This window comes from Phaethon lepturus, unplaced genomic scaffold, assembly GCF_000687285.1.
Source record: "Phaethon lepturus isolate BGI_N335 unplaced genomic scaffold, ASM68728v1 scaffold11062, whole genome shotgun sequence".
NCBI lineage: Eukaryota > Metazoa > Chordata > Aves > Phaethontiformes > Phaethontidae > Phaethon > Phaethon lepturus.
The window spans coordinates 7839-26164 of NW_010522598.1; the positions used below are offsets into that span (position 1 = coordinate 7839).

Consider the following 18326-nt stretch of genomic DNA (forward strand, 5'->3'; position numbering starts at 1 on the left):
TTGGCCTGCAGCGGGGCAGCCTGCCTCACCACAGGCTGCAGAGGAGTCTTTGCTCTGGCACCTGTAGCACCTCCTCCCTCTCCTTCACTGACCTTGGTGACTGCAGAGTTTTTTCTCATGTATTCTCGGTCCTTTCTCCCAGTTGCTGATTGCACAGCAGTTTTTCCCCCCCTCTTAAATATGTTACTACAGAGGCACTACCAACATCACTGATGGGCTCGGCCTTGGCCAGTGGCAGGCCTATCTTGTAGCTGACTGGAATTGGTGTATCAGATGGGAAGCTGCTGGCATGTTCTCTACATCTGCTGTAGCCCCACTGTTACCAAAACCTTGCCACGTAAACTCAATACAGTATATTAGTAAAATGTAACAAAAGAGATGGGACTGTACAATGCCAGTTGGCCATCATCTCAGTTCTACTTGTACTGAGACTGTGAAAGCTTAGCGTATCCATGGGTTGATATGATTTCTATGACAAGAAACACAAAGGAGGACAAAGCAGTATGCAGAAAAACATTTTGAGGTGTCCTGTGTGCCTTTTACTTCCCCTGCATGCAAATTCTGGGGATAGGGAGGTTGTGTAAACTTGTCTCCCATCCCCGAAGTGTGTACCGCCTTTTCTACTGCAGATAATTCTGAGTGCCATAGTCTGGTGGTGGTACCTGAAATAAGAATACAAAAAGCAGATCTGCAGGAAGGTGGATGTAGTGCAGTGTGTCTGAAAAAGGCTGTACATCTACTTTAAGTAATCCATGTTATTTACTCTGATAATTCTGCGGCTAGCTTATGTATTGGAAATTCTCTTCAGCTCAGGGTTCCTGTACCTGTAGTAGTCATGTTTTGTGCGTAGGTGATGAATCCTTCACCCTATTTTTTAATTTCTTTTTCCTTATCTTAAAATAGAATTTAAAAACACTATTCAAAAACATTGATATAGACACTTCTTGCTCAGGCTGTTGCACCACAACATAATTATTCTAGCGTCTTCAGCATGTTATGTGAAGACATTTCTTACTACAAGAGTCTTTTAAAAACTTGTCACTCCTCTACTCTAGATGAAAGGTTAATTTCATCTTAATGTCATCTGCTTTTTTTCACTGTCTTCTGAGAATTTCCCTGGTTCTTTATTGCTAGCAACCACCATCCACCACAACCTTTGTGCTGAATCAAATAAATCAGCTTCCAACTTTGGGGACTACAATAGTGATGACAAAAACAACACCTGTTACAACTACGAGGCAGACTATCACTGTAGCAAAAATCATTCAGACCAGCACAACTACTCGACCCTCGGTTGCAGCACCAGCAGTACGCAATGCCTTGACCACTACACCTTCAAAGGACCAGATTCAGCTGAAAGATCTGCTGAAGAATAATAGTCTTAATGAACTCATGAAATTGAAGCCACCTCCTAATATTGCCCAGCCAGTAGCAACAGCAGCAAGTGAGTTTTCTTCTTTCTTCATAATTACGATATTTTAGACAAATAGTGAAATAATGTAATGTTAATATCTTTGCACATTTTGTGTTTTCATTGATTAGTAGAATATCCCAGTAAAATGAGATGGTCCAGAAAACCTCATAAATTCTAGTGTAACTTTAATAGTGTTAGAATTTGGTGGAAATAATTCAGTAGAATTCAGAAGTCATATGAAATAACAGGCTTTTAAAAAAAATTTAAGCTCTTGATTTACTGCAGGGAATGAGGAAAATTATATTTCAGATTGCAGCTGGCAAATTGCTAAAATCAATTCATGAACGTTACTGAAGTTGATTTGGCTATCTTACTTGAGTCTACATCAGTTTCTCTTCTACTGTATACTTGCTGTGGAACTGTGACAAATTAGTACTTTTTTTTTTTTTTGGCATCTTCCAAACTAGATTTATAGTACATGCTGGTACTCCTATATTAGGGTGTTTCTGTATTGAATCTCCTGGGAAAGAAAATCTCTATCCTTGTGTTTCATGAGAGGTGTCGGATCTATTGTTTAACAACTTAAGTCCTAAAACCTTGCTGTTTCTTTCCATGTTACTTCTTAAATGTGTTAATTTACATGCCACAAGTATTTTGTTACTATGCTCCAAATCTTCACTTCTGCAATTCCTTTCATAATCTTTCCTTGTATGTTATTTCTAATATGTGGACAGCTTATATACGGCCAGCTTAATATGAGGGAAAAGCTGCATGTGTGTGTATTTTATGATTTCATTCTTTCAAGTTACTCTAGTTTTAGCACGCAGTTAAGATCAGACTAGTTGAGTTTGAAAATATCTCTATTGCTGCTTTTTCTGAAAGGTATACAGGCTTTTTCTGGATTACTGTATTTTCATTGTCTCTGAAGTAAGATTTACTGATTTTTATAGGCTGGACTAGAAGTAACCTATTTTTTCATATGCAGATAGAGTGTGCAGTAAACGAAGCTGGCTGTTAGGGCGTAAACAAAAAAGTGTGCCTCCTTGTTTCATTGCTTTCTGTTATGGAGTGGTTGAAAGAAATTGAAATTGAGACACCAGCTGAAGTTGAGGCAAGGGGTAAAGGAAGGAGGGAACGTTTTATAGGAATGACTTATCCTCTTTGTGCTAAATGAAAACTCAGAAGCACGTAAGTAGCAGGTGACATCAATACACGATAGCTGTTGTAGTGGCACGGCAGCAGAAAATAGTTGAATCTGTAACTTCTGTATCCAGTGAAAAGGTGACATGCAACTTCTAGAACTGCATTTCTAATCATGTTTGTGTGCTTGTGTTTCTGGATCTTTGTGCTTTAAAAAAAAAAATTGACAAATACTTGTAGAAAATTCAAGGGCAGAGAAGCTCTTGGAAGGAAACATGGTCGTTTAATATAATTCAGACAGGAGTTCTAGTTTCTAGATTGGAAAATACAAAAAGTTAAATTATGCGAACTCTTTGAGGAAAACTTCATTTGTGCAATTGTCTTAATTGGTTTTTAGGGGGATTTATGCTAAATTTATTACATGAATTGTCTGTCAACATGATGGAAGCTTAATAGCTTGCTTTCAATGTTTTGCGTCTATCCTTGTGTAAATTTTCTTTAGTTCTGTACTGAGTCCTATTGCCAGTTGCTTCCAAATGTGGCTGAGGACAGGAAAGTTAATAAATCATCCTCTTGAAGGATCTTGTTATTAACTTTAAACAATTGAGTCCAAAATGTTGACTTACTGTTTTACAGAATTAATCGTAGTTTCTCCTAAGGTGGTAAATGCCACCAGGCCCGGTAAGTTCATTTCTGTTAAAACACTGGGCTTTTTGGTTTGTTAAACTTCAACGGCTCACAAGGTGGAGTATTTCTAAATACTATGCATAGATTTGGTGAAGGTCCAGGATATTTTTTTTAAACACTGAAACTAATACACAGCTGTGTCAGATGTGGTGGTATTGCATGGGAAATTTCTTCAGTCAAAGAAGTAACAGGTATTTAACTCTTTGCTCAGAGACTTTTTAATTTGGACAAAAATATCAATTGTGTTCTTGAAGCATCGGTGTGCTACTGCACATTTTAAACTTTTCTTTCAGCTCATTAATAGAGAAGGTTGTTAATTTGGGTCCGTTTTGGAGGAAATTCCTGTAAAACACAGCTTTTCTTTTGTAGCCGATCTAAGCAATGGTGCAGTGAAGAAGGAGGCTTCCACAAAAGAGGTAGCAAGAATATGGATAAATGATATTAAAATGAGAAGTTTTTCACCTACTATGGTAAGTAGTATAAATGGTTAATTTGCTAAATGAATGTATATTTTATTGGCCACAACCACCTGTGACGAGTTTCAGTAGTTACTCATATATGCCTTTTGTGTGGTAGAATTAGTGAGTGCATCTGTTTGTTCAAAAGGTTAGTTTCTCAGTAGATGAATACTTGGTTAGATGACTAAAACTAACCGCTGTGTAGAGCAGGCCACCTATATAGTAAATGACAATTTCAAGAAATTACTGTCCTTAACAGAACTTCATTGTGTGGATGAAGAAGGGTGTGCTCCAATTAAAGCTCATAAGCACATCACTTGCTCTGCATTTGAAGACCTTTTCTTTTAAAATATCCCCACTCATATAACTAGCAATGAGGAAACTAAAGTCTTTCTCTCTAGCGTGGCTGACCTTTTGGGCAGTTTGATTTAAGATAGAAAATTTAATGATACTCAATTTATAAATGTAGTAAGAATACATTCTGATGCTGTAAACACTTGGGTTTCAACGTCTTCACTGATAGCTTGTGGTGAGCAGGGTTCCTTAGTGTCTGGCATACAGAAGGATTTTCAGATTAGTTTTTTATATTAAACATTAAGTAATTGTGGAAGATTTTTGATTTGTCATCTAAGCAAGTACTTGAAAAATAATCACATGTAGATTGATCCAAGATCACAGTGAAAAATGTATAACTGTCAGGTTTCAGAGAATATTGGATAGAACTGTGACTATTGTAACTATTCCCCGAAGCTGTGAAATTACGAAATGAATGTGAAACTGCAGGAGACTTCATGGGAGTACTTGAAAGTTAGGTTTTGGCTGTTAACTAGCTTTTGCATTTTCAAGGCAGTTTTCTTTAAGTCATAGTTTGGATTTAGTATGCTGTAAGAAGTGTTTCTCTTTTAATTCTGCTTATGTGAGTTTGGAGCACTTGAATCTCCTTGCAAAGGTGTCGTGGTTTAACCCCAGCCAGCAACTAAGCATGACAGCTGCTTGCTGTTGCCCCCCAGTAGGGTGGGGGAGAGAATCAGAAGGATAAAAGTGGGAAAACTTGTGGGTTGAGATAAAGACAATTAAATATGCAAAGCAAAACAAGGAATTCGTTCACCACTTCCCATTGACAGGCAGGTGTTCAGCCATCTCCAGGAGAGCAGGGCTCCTTCACATGTAACGATTACTTGGGAAGACAAAATGCCGTAACTCCAAAGGTCCCCCCTTCCTCTTCCTTTCCCCAGCTTTATATGCTAAGCATGATGTCATGCGGTCTGGAATATCCCTTTGGTCATCTGGGGTCAGCTGTCCTGGCTGTGTGTCCTCACAACATTGTGTCCTCCCCAGCCTACTCACTGGTGGGGTTGTGAGAAGCAGAAAAGGTCTTGACTCTGTGTGAGCACTGCTCAGCAGTAATGAAAACATACCTGTACTATCAACACTGTTTCCAGCACAAATCCAAAACACAGCCTCATACTACCTTCTGTGAAGAAAATTAGCTCTATCCCAGCCAAAACCAGCACAAAAGGAGAAGTTCCCTGACTTCGTGTCTTTGAAGGGTTGTTCAGAGTGTAAGGAATCTACATTTCCATCTGTAGCTTTCCCAGCTGCTCACTGGTCCATCTAGTACATATGTTAAAACATTCAAGTGCAAGTTTGTGCTCATTTAATTTCTCACATTAATTTCCAGGACATAGAGTATTAACAATGTGCTGTTTGACTAATGCAGGTACTTTTCTATTCTAGAAAGTGCCAGCAGTAAAAGAGGAGGAGGAACCTGAGGAAGAAGATGAAGAAGAAATGGGCCATGCAGAAACATATGCTGAGTATATGCCAATAAAATGTACGACCTAATGTTTTGTTCCATCAGAAGTCTGAAATGTTTCTAGAGCCAATTTATTTACTCTTCTGTACTTATGAACACTAAGAAACAGGTTACTATCTGAATCTAGTAAAAAGGACCTGAATTTGTGGTGGTTCCTCCTAGGAAATTTTTCTCTTCTATAGTGCTTAGTTTTGGAAGGTATGCAGATTTTTTTAATAGAAAAGGAATTCTTCAGTGTATCTTTGAGCAGTACTTGTTTCAGAAATATGATTGATTGAACCAAGATCAGGCTTTTTTTACCTATGTTAAGACACTTCGTGCCTCAGCAGAGGAAATTTTGTAAAGGGATTAAGTGGTGACTGCTACACTTCTGAATCTAGTTTGAGTCTTTTGGTGTGAAATTACCCAAAGCATGTTCTTCCTGCATTGTTCCTGACTGACTTCTTAGACCTGTTTGGTTTTTTAAAAGTGTATCTTTCACTGCTGTTAATTGCCATCTTCTCTTTTTCCCCCCTCCTTTCTCTTCTTTATTGTAATCAGTGACAAAAAGCTGTTACCTTGTTTTCTAAGTACATTGCTGACTGGCTGTAAAAGCGAGGCAAAAAATTTTGCATGGAGTTTGTAGCTAAATGGTTAATTTTTAATGTCACTGATGAGATCTGTCAGCAATTAAACCATGTCTGTTCTACATCTTTTCTCCTCTCATACTGCTTAAAAACAGCACTATATAAATAGTAAGAAGAATGTTGCTTTTGTGATTCTGGCATCTTGAGGCCCCCTCTGGCCTTTTGGAAAGGCAAGGTTCAGACCATTTTTTCTCAAACATGTCAAGTACACAAATATTTTAGTTTTCTATGAACTGACTTTTATCTAATTTTCATAAAAATTGGGGGAAGGTGGTGAGAAGAGAAACAAAGGTAAGATTGCAGTTATATAAATTCAGGTTAATGTATTCCTTTGTGTGTGATGCAGTTTAACACTTGACGTACTGTTGGAATGAAACATAGTTGTTGTTGAGTTCAGCCTTTGCAATGGACAACTGTAATTTGTTTTGGTAAATATAATAACCTGTGCTGCAGCAACAGAACTCTCTATTATTTTTCTTCTCCCTTCCTCCCCCTCCCTTTTCAACCAGTAAAAATTGGTCTGCGTCATCCTGACCCAGTAGTGGAAACCAGCTCATTATCCAGTGTAACTCCTCCTGATGTGTGGTACCAGACATCAATATCAGAAGAAACAATTGATAGTGGCTGGTTGTCAGCTTTGCAACTTGAAGCAATCACTTATGCAGCCCAGGTATGCTAGACATTAGTACAGCTTAAAAGCTAACATAGAATTTAAGAAGAAAAACTACTATCTGACAAGCGCAGCTGTCAGTTTTACAAGGAGATAAAATAATAAGTGCTTAAAGGTTTGTGTTGCATTAGAAGGTGGCAGGTGAGCTTCAGTTCGGGTAAGTGTGAGGTAATACACCTAGGAACACTTTGTCTAAACCAATTCCATGATGCTGATCTAAAACTCTTAAAACTCAGGAAGGACACCTCAATCATTTTTATTTCTCTGAAAGAAATTAATGGCTGTAGTAGCAGCAGGTTAAGAAAGCCAGTGCTGTTTGGCACCATTGGGAAGGGTATAGAAAGCAAGACTGGGAGTTATTTTGCTGCTTTATTAAATTTTAGTGGGCCCACATTAGACATTGTGCATGCAGCTCTGCATGTCAGGGAGGAAGGCAGTGACATTAGAAGACAACTAAAATGGTCACATGGGGGAAGAAGTTGCCTCATGAAAAGCGACTAACAAGGCTGGGATGCCTTGGGCTGGAGAAGAGAAAAATGAAGGGGAATGAAATCAAGGTTTACACAATCAAGAAGGCAGTGGAATCTCACAAAACAAGAACAAAGCAGGATGTGGTGAAACTAATAGGAGATTAGTTTAAAATGGATAGAAAAATACTTCATTGCACAGGCAGTGGATGCCTGGGCCTCGCTGCCACAAAAGGCTGTGGAGGTGCAGGTCAGTGGGTTAACAAAAGCAGCCAGCTCTGGTAGTAGGCACTAAAAGACAGATATGTACAGCAATTTTAGATGCTGAGGGAAGAAGGAGGATAATGGCTCACATAATGCAGGAGGCTTATATGCTTTCCCTAAGTAAAATCCCCTCTTCCTGCTGTCAGGAGGCTGCTTGGCTGCATGGACCACTGGTCTCATCCAGTAGGATGTTTCTTACGTTTGCTCATTTCTGACAATCCACAGTGATGTGTTCTGGAGAATGGGTACAAGTTTTTTTGTTCTTTCTCCTACAGCAACACGAAACATTCCTGCCCAATGGAGACAGAGCTGGATTCTTGATAGGTGATGGTGCTGGTGTAGGAAAAGGAAGGACCATAGCTGGCATAATCTATGAAAATTACTTGTTAGGCAGAAAAAGAGCAGTCTGGTAAGTGTGTCAGGGTTTGTTAGAGCAGACACTGTAGTGATTATGGTACTTAAATTCAGTGTAACCTGTCTTTCAACAAATGTTCTAGCAACTGCTTTTTGAAATTTTGCTGTAACTTACAGAATATATGCTTTGTTTTATATCTCAGGTTTAGCGTGTCAAATGATCTGAAATATGATGCTGAAAGAGATTTGAGAGATATCGGAGCAAAAAACATACTGGTTCATTCATTAAACAAGGTGTGGAAACTTTTTACTATGTACAGTTGAGGCAAAACTTTAGGTACGCTTGTGTGACAAGTTGTGCATGTTGACTGTTTTAAGAGCAAGAATGTACTAATTTCAGTAAATTTCCTGTCTAGGTCTTGTGTGGCAGGCCTTAATCTTACGAAGAACCACACAGTGCTTTAAGTTAATCATGTAAATAGGCCCCCTGTAGGATTAAGTCTTAGCGTGTGGTATTTTCTTTAAAACCATTACTCTTCAAGTCACTACTGACACTACTAGTATTTTTTAAATCTTTCAGACTTTGTAGCATTTGAATTTTTTCCTTTCTATCTCTCAGTGCACATTTTATATGTAAAACATTTTGTATGTAATACCTGAATAATAGGCTTCCTCAGTAATTTATTAAAGCTGCAGTACGATGTGCAGTTATTTTTGGAGACTGTGCCTCTGCTCAGGATTATCCACTTAAAAAATTGTGAAGTGTGATTACTGGTTGAATTCACTGAAATTAAAGTTTGTTTTAAGTTAGTGTTTTTGCTTTGTGAAGTCTTAATTTCTAAAATACAGCAAAGCTTTAGAAATTGTCATTTCTGGTAGAAGCTGTAAATACACTTGACCTATTAGCTCTAAGGGATGCATTGAAACTAATATCGTAATTGTATTTAAGGAAACCATGTAGCCAAAGAATGTGTTTGCTAATCTTTTGAGACCTCAAACCTAGTCTTCCTTAAGTATATATTTAAGTAAGGCCTTTAACCACGTTACCATATGCCAGCTTTGCCCCAGTCATGATGTAGGGATACAGGTGGTTCAAAGTGTACACACCTTAAGGTTAAGACCACCAGCATCCCTTAATCATATAGTAGATGGCTTTGAGGAGGATCTCTTTTGCATAATTTCAGTAAGTTCTTATCATCTTATTGCAGTTCAAGTATGGGAAAATTTCTTCCAAACATAATGGAAGTGTGAAGAAAGGTGTCATCTTTGCTACCTATTCTTCTCTTATTGGTGAAAGTCAGTCTGGTGGTAAATACAAAACCAGATTAAAGCAGCTTCTTCATTGGTGTGGTGAAGACTTTGATGGAGTTGTATCCTTTATCTGGAGTTCAGTTGATTGTAACCTAATTGCTATTTAAGCTTACATCGTTAAAGACAATGTTGTATTTTTATTTGCTGGTATTTTTAGGTGTTTTTCTTTATTCGGTACAGTAAGTGATTTGTGTGCATGCTTTGACATTAGACTTGAAGTTTTACAAACTGTGCCAAATCTATTACCATTATATTGTTGCCACACAACTCTTGTACCAGAGTGAAGCTTCTGCTTTTTCTATAACGAACACAAAATTAAAATGCAATGTTTAAGAACCTGAAGTTTACACAGACATTTTCTCTAGTGAATTCTTAAAAAATTTTGAGTATAAACAGCAATTTAAAGAACTCAAGTGTTGATATTTGTGCCCTTAAATACTTACTAGCTGAATATATTTCCTGAAGTTTTTAGTGAAAAATGTGACTAGTGTCTTTTTGAGTTTACAATTTACTGCTGCCACCTATTGTAATTAGTAGATTTTCTTGTCTTCTGTTTTAGCTTCCCATGCTAAAAGTAAGTGGGACAAAGTTTTTTTCCTTAATTACAGTTCAGATTGTATTTGATGAGTGTCATAAAGCTAAGAATCTGTGTCCTGTTGGTTCATCAAAACCAACAAAAACAGGTCTGGCTGTATTGGAACTTCAGAATAAACTTCCAAAAGCCAGGGTTGTTTATGCTAGTGCCACAGGTATGTACTACTTAGTTTGCATTAAATGTCTCTGTGTGTTTTTACTGGCACCGGTACAGAGTCTGTTCTTCTCCTAGGTGCATCTGAACCAAGAAATATGGCATATATGAACCGTCTTGGAATATGGGGTGAAGGAACTCCATTTAGGGAATTCAGTGATTTTATTCAGGCTGTTGAAAGAAGGTAATATTTCGAAGAGCTATAGCAAGAATGCGTATGGTTGTGGTTGACTGTGCTTTCCAGTTCCTTTGTCATAGTCATCTGCAAACTTGTCCTGTTACACTAAAAACTTTCTGACTAGCTTCTAAATCTACTGGAAATGTCATTTACCTTACGTGGTGAAAAATGGGACATTTCCCTCGCTCATAGAAAATTCTGAGAGCTTTAGAAGATTGCTGGGAAAATAGCCCTCTTAAAATCTGAGTGTTATGAAATGCAAATATTTTGCTGCTCATTGTGAAAAGACACTGTATGTACTGCATATGCTTGGTATAGTTGATGTCTCACTATATGCAGAAGCCCCATCTAATGTTCATGCATTCAGCTTAGGCAGTTAACAGGAAAAAGTCTTGTTATGCCAGAAAGCATAAGAACCCAGTTCAGAAAAACTATATCTGCTGTTGCAACGTGTTTCGTATTCCAGAACTTATTAGAAAAGCTGAATGAGAGGTCAGTAGAAAATGCAACTGCTACATTCTTTGGTAGCTGAGCATCTTAACATATTAAGTTTTGCCTACTTAAAAAATTTTGAACACTTCAGAATGCTGCAGTAGGGCTTAGTGTGCATCTTCTTGCATACCATCTACATGATGCATGGTTTTTCTAGACTACACTTGTGCAAGTGTAGTCTCCACTTCATTACTGAGTAGGTATCAAACGAACAATAATGAAATTGCAGGTCCAAGCTTGTGAGTAGGTTAGCTTTGCAGGTGACTTCTGCGCTCTCAAAGTATTGCTAAAGGTGTGTTGCTGTTGAAGAGAACTTAAGTTACCTACTAGTTCAATTATTTTCATACCAGCATAAATCTGAATAGCTTAATACAGTTTGTGTTCATTATTTTAAAACTTCAGTGGAGTTTATAAAATGGCAGTGCAAGATTTTGTTAAATATTTGGACCAACTTCATTATCCAGTTACAGTTTGTAAGGTACTGTCTCTAATGCATGCTAGGCCATTTGGGAAAAAGTAACTATTTGAGTGTTTGTACCTCTTGGGATACACTTAATACTCATGAGGCACAGATACAGTTTTATGTGAAGGCTAAATTTCAAGGCTCCCTTGACTGGATGTGTTTATCAAAACAGTACTAAGGATTTTGAAAACATTCCTTTGCATTTGTAAGCATGCTATTTTCTTCTAAAGCACTTGGGTGTGTTTTTCATATCCTTGCTCTTGAAAATTCTAATATTGACTTAATTTGTTCCTTTATTTTAGAGGTGTTGGTGCCATGGAAATAGTTGCTATGGATATGAAGCTGAGAGGAATGTACATAGCAAGACAGTTGAGTTTTTCAGGTGTAACTTTCAAAATTGATGAAGTTCTACTTTCACAGGACTATGTTAAAATGTACAATAAATCTGTGAAACTGGTAAGAATGCCTTTTTAACTTTGCTTTCTGTATTGAGTTCTGAGAGGTTGAAGTTACTGCGTTTAAACTTCAATGCTCCTGAAATAGCCTGTTGAGAGACAGGAATGGCATCTTCTTGTCCCATCTCAGTGTAAAGATTTCTCCATTTAAGACTTGGCAAAAAAGCTGTTAATTCCTGTTCTGAGTCATAAAAGCTGCAGTTTTGAGTGCATCTTCCAGTGTCTGCCAGATCCACTGCCTTCTAGAGGTACTTCAGAGACCTTGGTCTTTGTTGCTTAAGATAAAGCTATTCACCTGTTGGTCATATTTTTGTGCTCCAGACCTCTCCCCCTTTAGGCAATTGAGCTGAGAACAAGCTTGAAAAAATATTAGACAGGCTGCATGCACTTCTTTGTTGAAGTGGTATGGTGGAGTGGTGCTTGTAGTTAAACAGTGCAGGGTGATAGTTTTAATCACGTGACAGATGAAATCTAAAGCATTGAAGCTGTGGTTCCCTTTAATGTTTTCATTTATTCACCTGCTAGTTATCTTTTTCATGTTGTTCTTAATTGTTTTGTCAATATGCTAAGCTGAGTGTCTTTTTCTAGAGTGCACATTCTGCTTGTACACGACCACTGCTGCATTAGATAAAAATAATTACTCCTTGAGTGTAGATTAAAATGAGCAGGGTCTTTACCTGCTGAAGAGGTGCTTAAGCATGACTCTGTATTCATGTTGTATAGCTACAATAATTAAAATTTATATTTGACAGGTGTATGACATCAACTTTAAAACAGCCCTTTACTTTAAACAGTATTCATAAAAGTTGTAATCATAAAAGTCCAAAGCTTACTTTACCTAATCTGGAAACAATTGGTATAACAAAATGCTGTACAAATGGAGGCAGTGGGGAGTTTTTCCTCTTGGGATCCTGCTTTATACTTAATTATGGGCAGTGCTCTTTGCTTTCTTAACCTGATTGTATTAATAAAGTAAGTAGATAATTAGAAAATACTGTGTATGTTTGCATTGGTAGTAATGTAAATGTATCTGCTTTTTATTATTAGAGTAATTGTCTTATGAATTTATTAAGCCATAGCTATTTTCTCTTTTGCGAGCTTTGTTTGATGTATGATGAGTCTTCTTGACTTGCAGTCCCATAGTACTGTAACTTTAAACTTCTCTTCTGTCTTTATTTGGATATTAAACAATACCTGTGTAGCCTTGAAATGTGACATATAAAGCAATTAACATTTTCTTCTTCAGTGGGTCAGTGCTAGAGAGAGGTTTCAACAAGCAGCTGACCTTATTGATGCAGAACAACGAATGAAAAAGTCCATGTGGGGTCAGTTTTGGTCAGCTCATCAGAGGTTTTTCAAGTACCTCTGCATAGCATCTAAAGTGAAGAGGGTGGTGCAGCTAGCTCGTGAAGAAATCAAGAATGGGAAAGTAAGTTGATCAAGACCTATTTTTAAATATCTTCATTAAATGTAAAGCTGTTGGGGTTTTTTTTGTTTGTCTCGAACACAAATATTTGCAGGCATAGTAGTAGCATGCTTTTACACTTTATGGTATTGAAGCTATTTAATGAGCAGAAATTCATGCAAAAATAAACTTACAAATTCAGTTTTTTCAGTGACAATGCCTTGTATTCTTTTGTCCTTTAGTGTGTTGTTATTGGCCTGCAGTCAACAGGAGAAGCAAGAACATTAGAAGCTTTGGAGGAGGGTGGCGGTGAACTGAATGACTTTGTTTCTACAGCAAAGTAAGACTGAAATTCATTAGAACTGTTAGAAAACTAACCTTAAACCAGCTTAGGAATTTGTCCTTTCATGTGTAAAACATGCATCAGTGCACAGGAAGTTGGGTATCCTTTAGTACCAACGTTCTTAAGCTGTCTGTACACAAAATCTAACCATATTGCTCAAGTGAACCATTGGTTAGTTCCTAGTTCTGCTGGCACTCTGAAAGGATGTTTTCAGGTGTGAACAGCTGGTACTGTTTTACTCAAACTGGGAGGAGGGGAAGAAGAAAAATGTGTACACTGCATTTATATATACCAAAGGAAGTTACAATCATGACTTCCTTGTCTCTTTTGAGATGAGCCAGATCAAATCCTGAGACTACTTTGCTGAAGATCTTAATTTATTAAGTTAATCTGTCATGTAAAACTCTGAGCAGTAGGAAGATGGCAGTAGCAATACTACTTGATACCAAAACCAAATGTAACAAGTTATAAGTAACAGTGCTGTAAAGCAAATGTCTCCTACTTTTAAGAAGGTGACAAATACAGTAATATGGGTGATAATTATACGGAGGTCTCGTGTAATAGCATTCACAAGGAATGCTGTTCTTCAGAGAAGTTAAGCAAGCTGTTAAAATGTTACAGGTTTCTACTTTAAATGCAAATTTTGACTGAAGAACCCTTTTTTCTTAAACAGAGGAGTATTCCAGTCTCTTATTGAAAAGCACTTTCCAGCTCCTGACAGGAAGAAGCTGTTTAGCTTGTTGGGAATTGACTTGACTGCTCAAAGTAATAACAATTCACCCAGAGACAGCCCTTGCAAGGAGAACAAAATAAAGAAACGGAAAGGTAATGCCTAAGCTCTTACACTAACGCTGTAGTGAAAATAGCAATTTTAGAGCTACCTAAGAGTGAACTCTGGAAAAAATACGGGAATGTAAATAAAAGTACAATCATTCGTGAAAGAGCATGTATTAAAAGTCTCTAAGACCTCTGTTAGAAACTTCCATTAATGTATTTTAAAACTGCTGCTAAAGCAATCTGACCTGTAATTTCTGGTTACTACTTTGCTCAAAATTGGATTGATCTAGTACTGGACCGTGTCCCAAAAGGCCTTGCATGTGTCAGACCACTTCCTGATGCAGTCACACAAATAATTGCTTTCTTTTTCTTGAGGCTTTGTAAAGAGAAGCCTAATACCAACCCCCTTCCCAAACTGATTATATTCTTGCCAAAAAGTAGCTGATCATAAAAAGAACTTGGGAGAAAGGTCTTACTAAAACTTAGATTAGATTCTTTTAAACAGCTCTATTTAGGAGTTGAGTATTTTTTAGCTTGTATGCCGTGGTGGTAAAACAAACCTCCAATACAGATTACAAGGTCTAAGCTAGCTTTTTTCTTCTGGGGTGATGGAATTAGGTGAAGAAATAAGCAGAGAAGCCAAAAAAGCTCGCAAAACAGGTGGCCTTGCAGGCAGCAGCTCTGATGAGAGTGAAAGTGAGTCTGATGCTTCAGACAATGAAGAAAGTGACAATGAGAGCTCCAGATTTTTGAGTTCTGGAGATGATGATGACTTCAACCCATTCAGAGATGAATCCAGTGAAGATGATGAAGATGGTAAGACAGTTTAAGTGTTTCATCAAGCAAGTAGCTGTACTTGCAGATAGTAAGCATAAAGTCTTTCCTAACTGTTTCAATAAGCCAAAAATAAGAGTGTGTGATAAGCGCATTGTTTAATTTTAATGAGACTGGGATTAGTACTAGAATGTTGATTTGCATCTTTAAGTAGATTTTACATACTGGAGTTCAGACTTTCCTAGGTCATCTTTTGTAATGAGAATGTAGTTTTTTCAAAGGAAAGGATGGCTTTTTAGTAAATGCTTGAAACTTTTTGCAAATAACTTCCTTTAATTCTAGATCCCTGGTTAATTAGAAAAGAGCATAAAAAAAATAAAGACAAGAAAAAGAAGAAAAGTATAGACCCAGATTCTATTCAAAGTGCCTTACTAGCTTCTGGTCTTGGATCAAAACGACCTAGCTGTTTTACTTCTACTGCTGGTACCACCGCTTCTAGTACCAACACGTCAGGTAAGAATAAGTTTCTTTGACGTTGATTCACTTTCTTAGCAATTAAGCAGTGAAATTCTAAATCTTAAGAGTGTCTCTTAAATTTCAGCAAACAGTAACACAAACAGCAGCTTTGTAACAAGTCAGGATGCTGTTGAAAGGGCCCAACAAATGAAAAAAGAACTGCTTGATAAACTGGAAAAGCTGGCTGAAGATCTTCCACCTAATACACTGGATGAGCTTATAGATGAACTGGGTGGTCCTGAAAATGTTGCAGAGGTAGGCTGGTGTTCACATTTAGGAAAAAAAAAAAGATGTTTTTTCTGCTGCAGCCATACATTAGCTGGCTGCAGTAAATCAGTGTTGTCATTCTTCAAGGTTGCATGTGACCTATGTATCTATTAAAGAGAACTTTGTTTATCAGTTTTAGACGGTAATCTCACAGGGATAAGATTATAGGTTACTTTGCTGAATGCCTCTGAATTAAAGAGAAACTTGAAGATTGTATCAGAATACAGACAAGAGCTCTGAAGGGGTAAATAGCTTGTTTCCAAGACTGGTAGTTTCTTGTTGGGTAAATCATACTAGTTTCTCTTTTGCTTTATAGTGGTATCTTTAACTAGCTGTAGTCAGTTTGAAGGTGGTGTATATAAAGGAGAAAGCAGCTTTAGTTCACCTTCCTAGGCAATGAAGGTTAAGAACCTGCATAATAAAACTGCCTTAGTGAAAAGCCTTGATAAATTATCTGGGGTTTTTTCTGTCACTTTAGAAACGTGTCTTTAGTAAGCTACCTCTCTATCGAGTAGAAACAACATTGAGATCTAAAGACCCTGTTAAAGTCAGTGACAATCTCAGCTGTCAGTTTAATTTATTTTCTTAGTAATATTGGTAATGGACAGTAGTATGTTACTACATCATTGCTACATAGGTATGCTTTGCTATGGTTTTCATTCCCTGAGTTACATCTAAATAAGTGTTCCACATAGCAGATAATGGCATCAACCAAAAAATAATCCAGGTTCTTTAGTGTAGTTTTGCATTTGGAGTAAATTACCGAATCTATTTTAAGGTTGGTATATGAATGGATAGCATCACTGCTTGAAGTTTTTGGTCACATAATAATTTTGGTATTGTCATAATGAGCTTGTATTCCCTTTTATTTTCAAAGATGACAGGCCGCAAAGGGAGAGTTGTAAGCAATGATGATGGCAGCATATCTTATGAGTCAAGATCTGAACTTGATGTGCCTGTTGAAATTCTGAACATCACGGAAAAGCAGAGGTTCATGGATGGAGATAAGGTAGTCCATAAAGAGATACAATTTTGAAAAACTTGCCAGATGCCATAGTAACACTAAGTTATTCAACTTGTGGCTCTACCATTATCCCACAGTGAGTTTTTAGGTACTGTAAGTACTAGTTAGTGTTTTCATTCACTGCTGTTTTGTTTTTCAAACCAGTATGTTCAGTAGTCCTGTCGAATATGTGGCTGCAGTGTGCTTTAAAGGTCAAGCTGTAGTTTGGGTGGGCACAGAGGCCCACCATTGCATGCATGCCAAACCTAAAGCTAGCATCTCTAAGCTGGTCTTGTGAAACAGCCTATCTTTAAAAGGCAGATAAACCTTCCACATCTTTGATTCCTTTATCTGGATTACTGTGTGCCTCTGTTTCCAAGAGAAAATAATTAAATTGAGAAATGGGGAAAAACACTGACAGACCTGGTAGGAGAGGGAGAAAAAAAAACTGAGTGAGGGTCTGAAGGGAAAGGTGGAGGTTGTTTACCATAACAAGGATTGAGAAATAATGCTGGGAAGAGTGATAGCTTTTGTCCTTTACATTGCACTCTGAAAGGAAGTACTGACTGGAATAATGGTAGAATTGATGTGGATAAAAGGAGAAAGAAAAACTTTCCTGTGGTTCATTTGGGATGTGCTACCACAAGAGGGCAAATCAAGTAAATGTAGCTGTTGCGTGGAACTTCTATGGTCTCTTGTTAACGCTTGAGGGTAAATACTCATGTTCCTGTGAGTGATTTGCGCACAGTCCAAACATTACATTCTTTCAAGGCAAATTCATTCAGATACTAGAATGGCCCTGTCCTCTTCCTTATACAGTATTTGCAGCAACTTTTTGTCTTCTCTGTGTTGCTTGCTATCAGAGCAAGTCTCCTTGTGTCCCTCCACTTTTCTTCCTGAAGTGCAGGCAACATCACAGAAACCTGCCCTTTTGGAATGGCAAGTCTGCAACATATACTGCCTTTCTTCATTTGCACAGAAAGGCGTTGCTGAAAAGTAAAGCAAAAACCACTCCTTTCACTTAGAAAGGCTAACAATTTTTTTTTTTAACTCTGATGGAGAACAATACTTCCCCCTTCTCCCCCCGCCCCGCCGTTGCAGTAGGAAGACCAAATAACAATGAAACTATTCCAGACCCATGTTAGTGGTAATTGTAAAATTAATTTTTTTTGGAAACTGAAAACTGAAGCTTGATCTTAGATTTATCGCTAACTAACAACTCCTTTCTTAATAAAAGAACATTGCCATAATCTCGGAGGCTGCGAGCTCTGGTATATCATTGCAAGCAGACCGTAGAGCTAAGAATCAGAGACGGAGAGTTCACATGACTCTGGAGTTGCCGTGGAGTGCGGATAGAGCAATACAGCAGTTTGGTAAATAACTTTTTTTTGTATCCTTCCCCTAGCAAACTCAGTAGTACTAACTGAACTTACTGCTAATTCATGAAGAGTAAGGTTGACTAAGCAACCTGTTAAGGACCCTTCCAATATTCCTTACCCCTGAAGAGAATCAGCTTTATCTATAGCCATAGCTAATAGTCTTGCAAGTTTTGAAAGAAACCTAGGAAACAAACTTAACACTGCAGCTTAGGGGGTTTTTTCATGTATCCAGTGTCTTTATGAAACTTGCCACAACTCTAAAGCATTTGTGTACTACCTTCTGTCAGCTTTATTACAACAGAAACTAATTTTCAGCAGG

The 18326-nt window shown here is 37.6% G+C and overlaps 1 protein-coding gene across 1 annotated transcript in view; it reads left to right on the plus strand.

Annotated features, from left to right (window-relative positions):
- The window catches only part of SBNO1 (strawberry notch homolog 1 (Drosophila)), a 27540-nt gene that overhangs the window by 2076 nt on the left and 7138 nt on the right, over positions 1-18326 (plus strand). The window contains exons 3-20 of the mRNA XM_010281853.1: positions 1135-1444; positions 3611-3711; positions 5437-5533; positions 6651-6811; positions 7818-7951; positions 8100-8190; positions 9105-9266; positions 9821-9956; positions 10034-10139; positions 11391-11544; positions 12790-12972; positions 13191-13288; positions 13965-14116; positions 14687-14884; positions 15185-15355; positions 15444-15613; positions 16503-16634; positions 17866-18001. Coding sequence (XP_010280155.1) covers positions 1135-1444; positions 3611-3711; positions 5437-5533; positions 6651-6811; positions 7818-7951; positions 8100-8190; positions 9105-9266; positions 9821-9956; positions 10034-10139; positions 11391-11544; positions 12790-12972; positions 13191-13288; positions 13965-14116; positions 14687-14884; positions 15185-15355; positions 15444-15613; positions 16503-16634; positions 17866-18001 — 2692 coding nt within the window. The remainder of the gene's footprint in view (positions 1-1134; positions 1445-3610; positions 3712-5436; positions 5534-6650; positions 6812-7817; positions 7952-8099; positions 8191-9104; positions 9267-9820; positions 9957-10033; positions 10140-11390; positions 11545-12789; positions 12973-13190; positions 13289-13964; positions 14117-14686; positions 14885-15184; positions 15356-15443; positions 15614-16502; positions 16635-17865; positions 18002-18326) is intronic.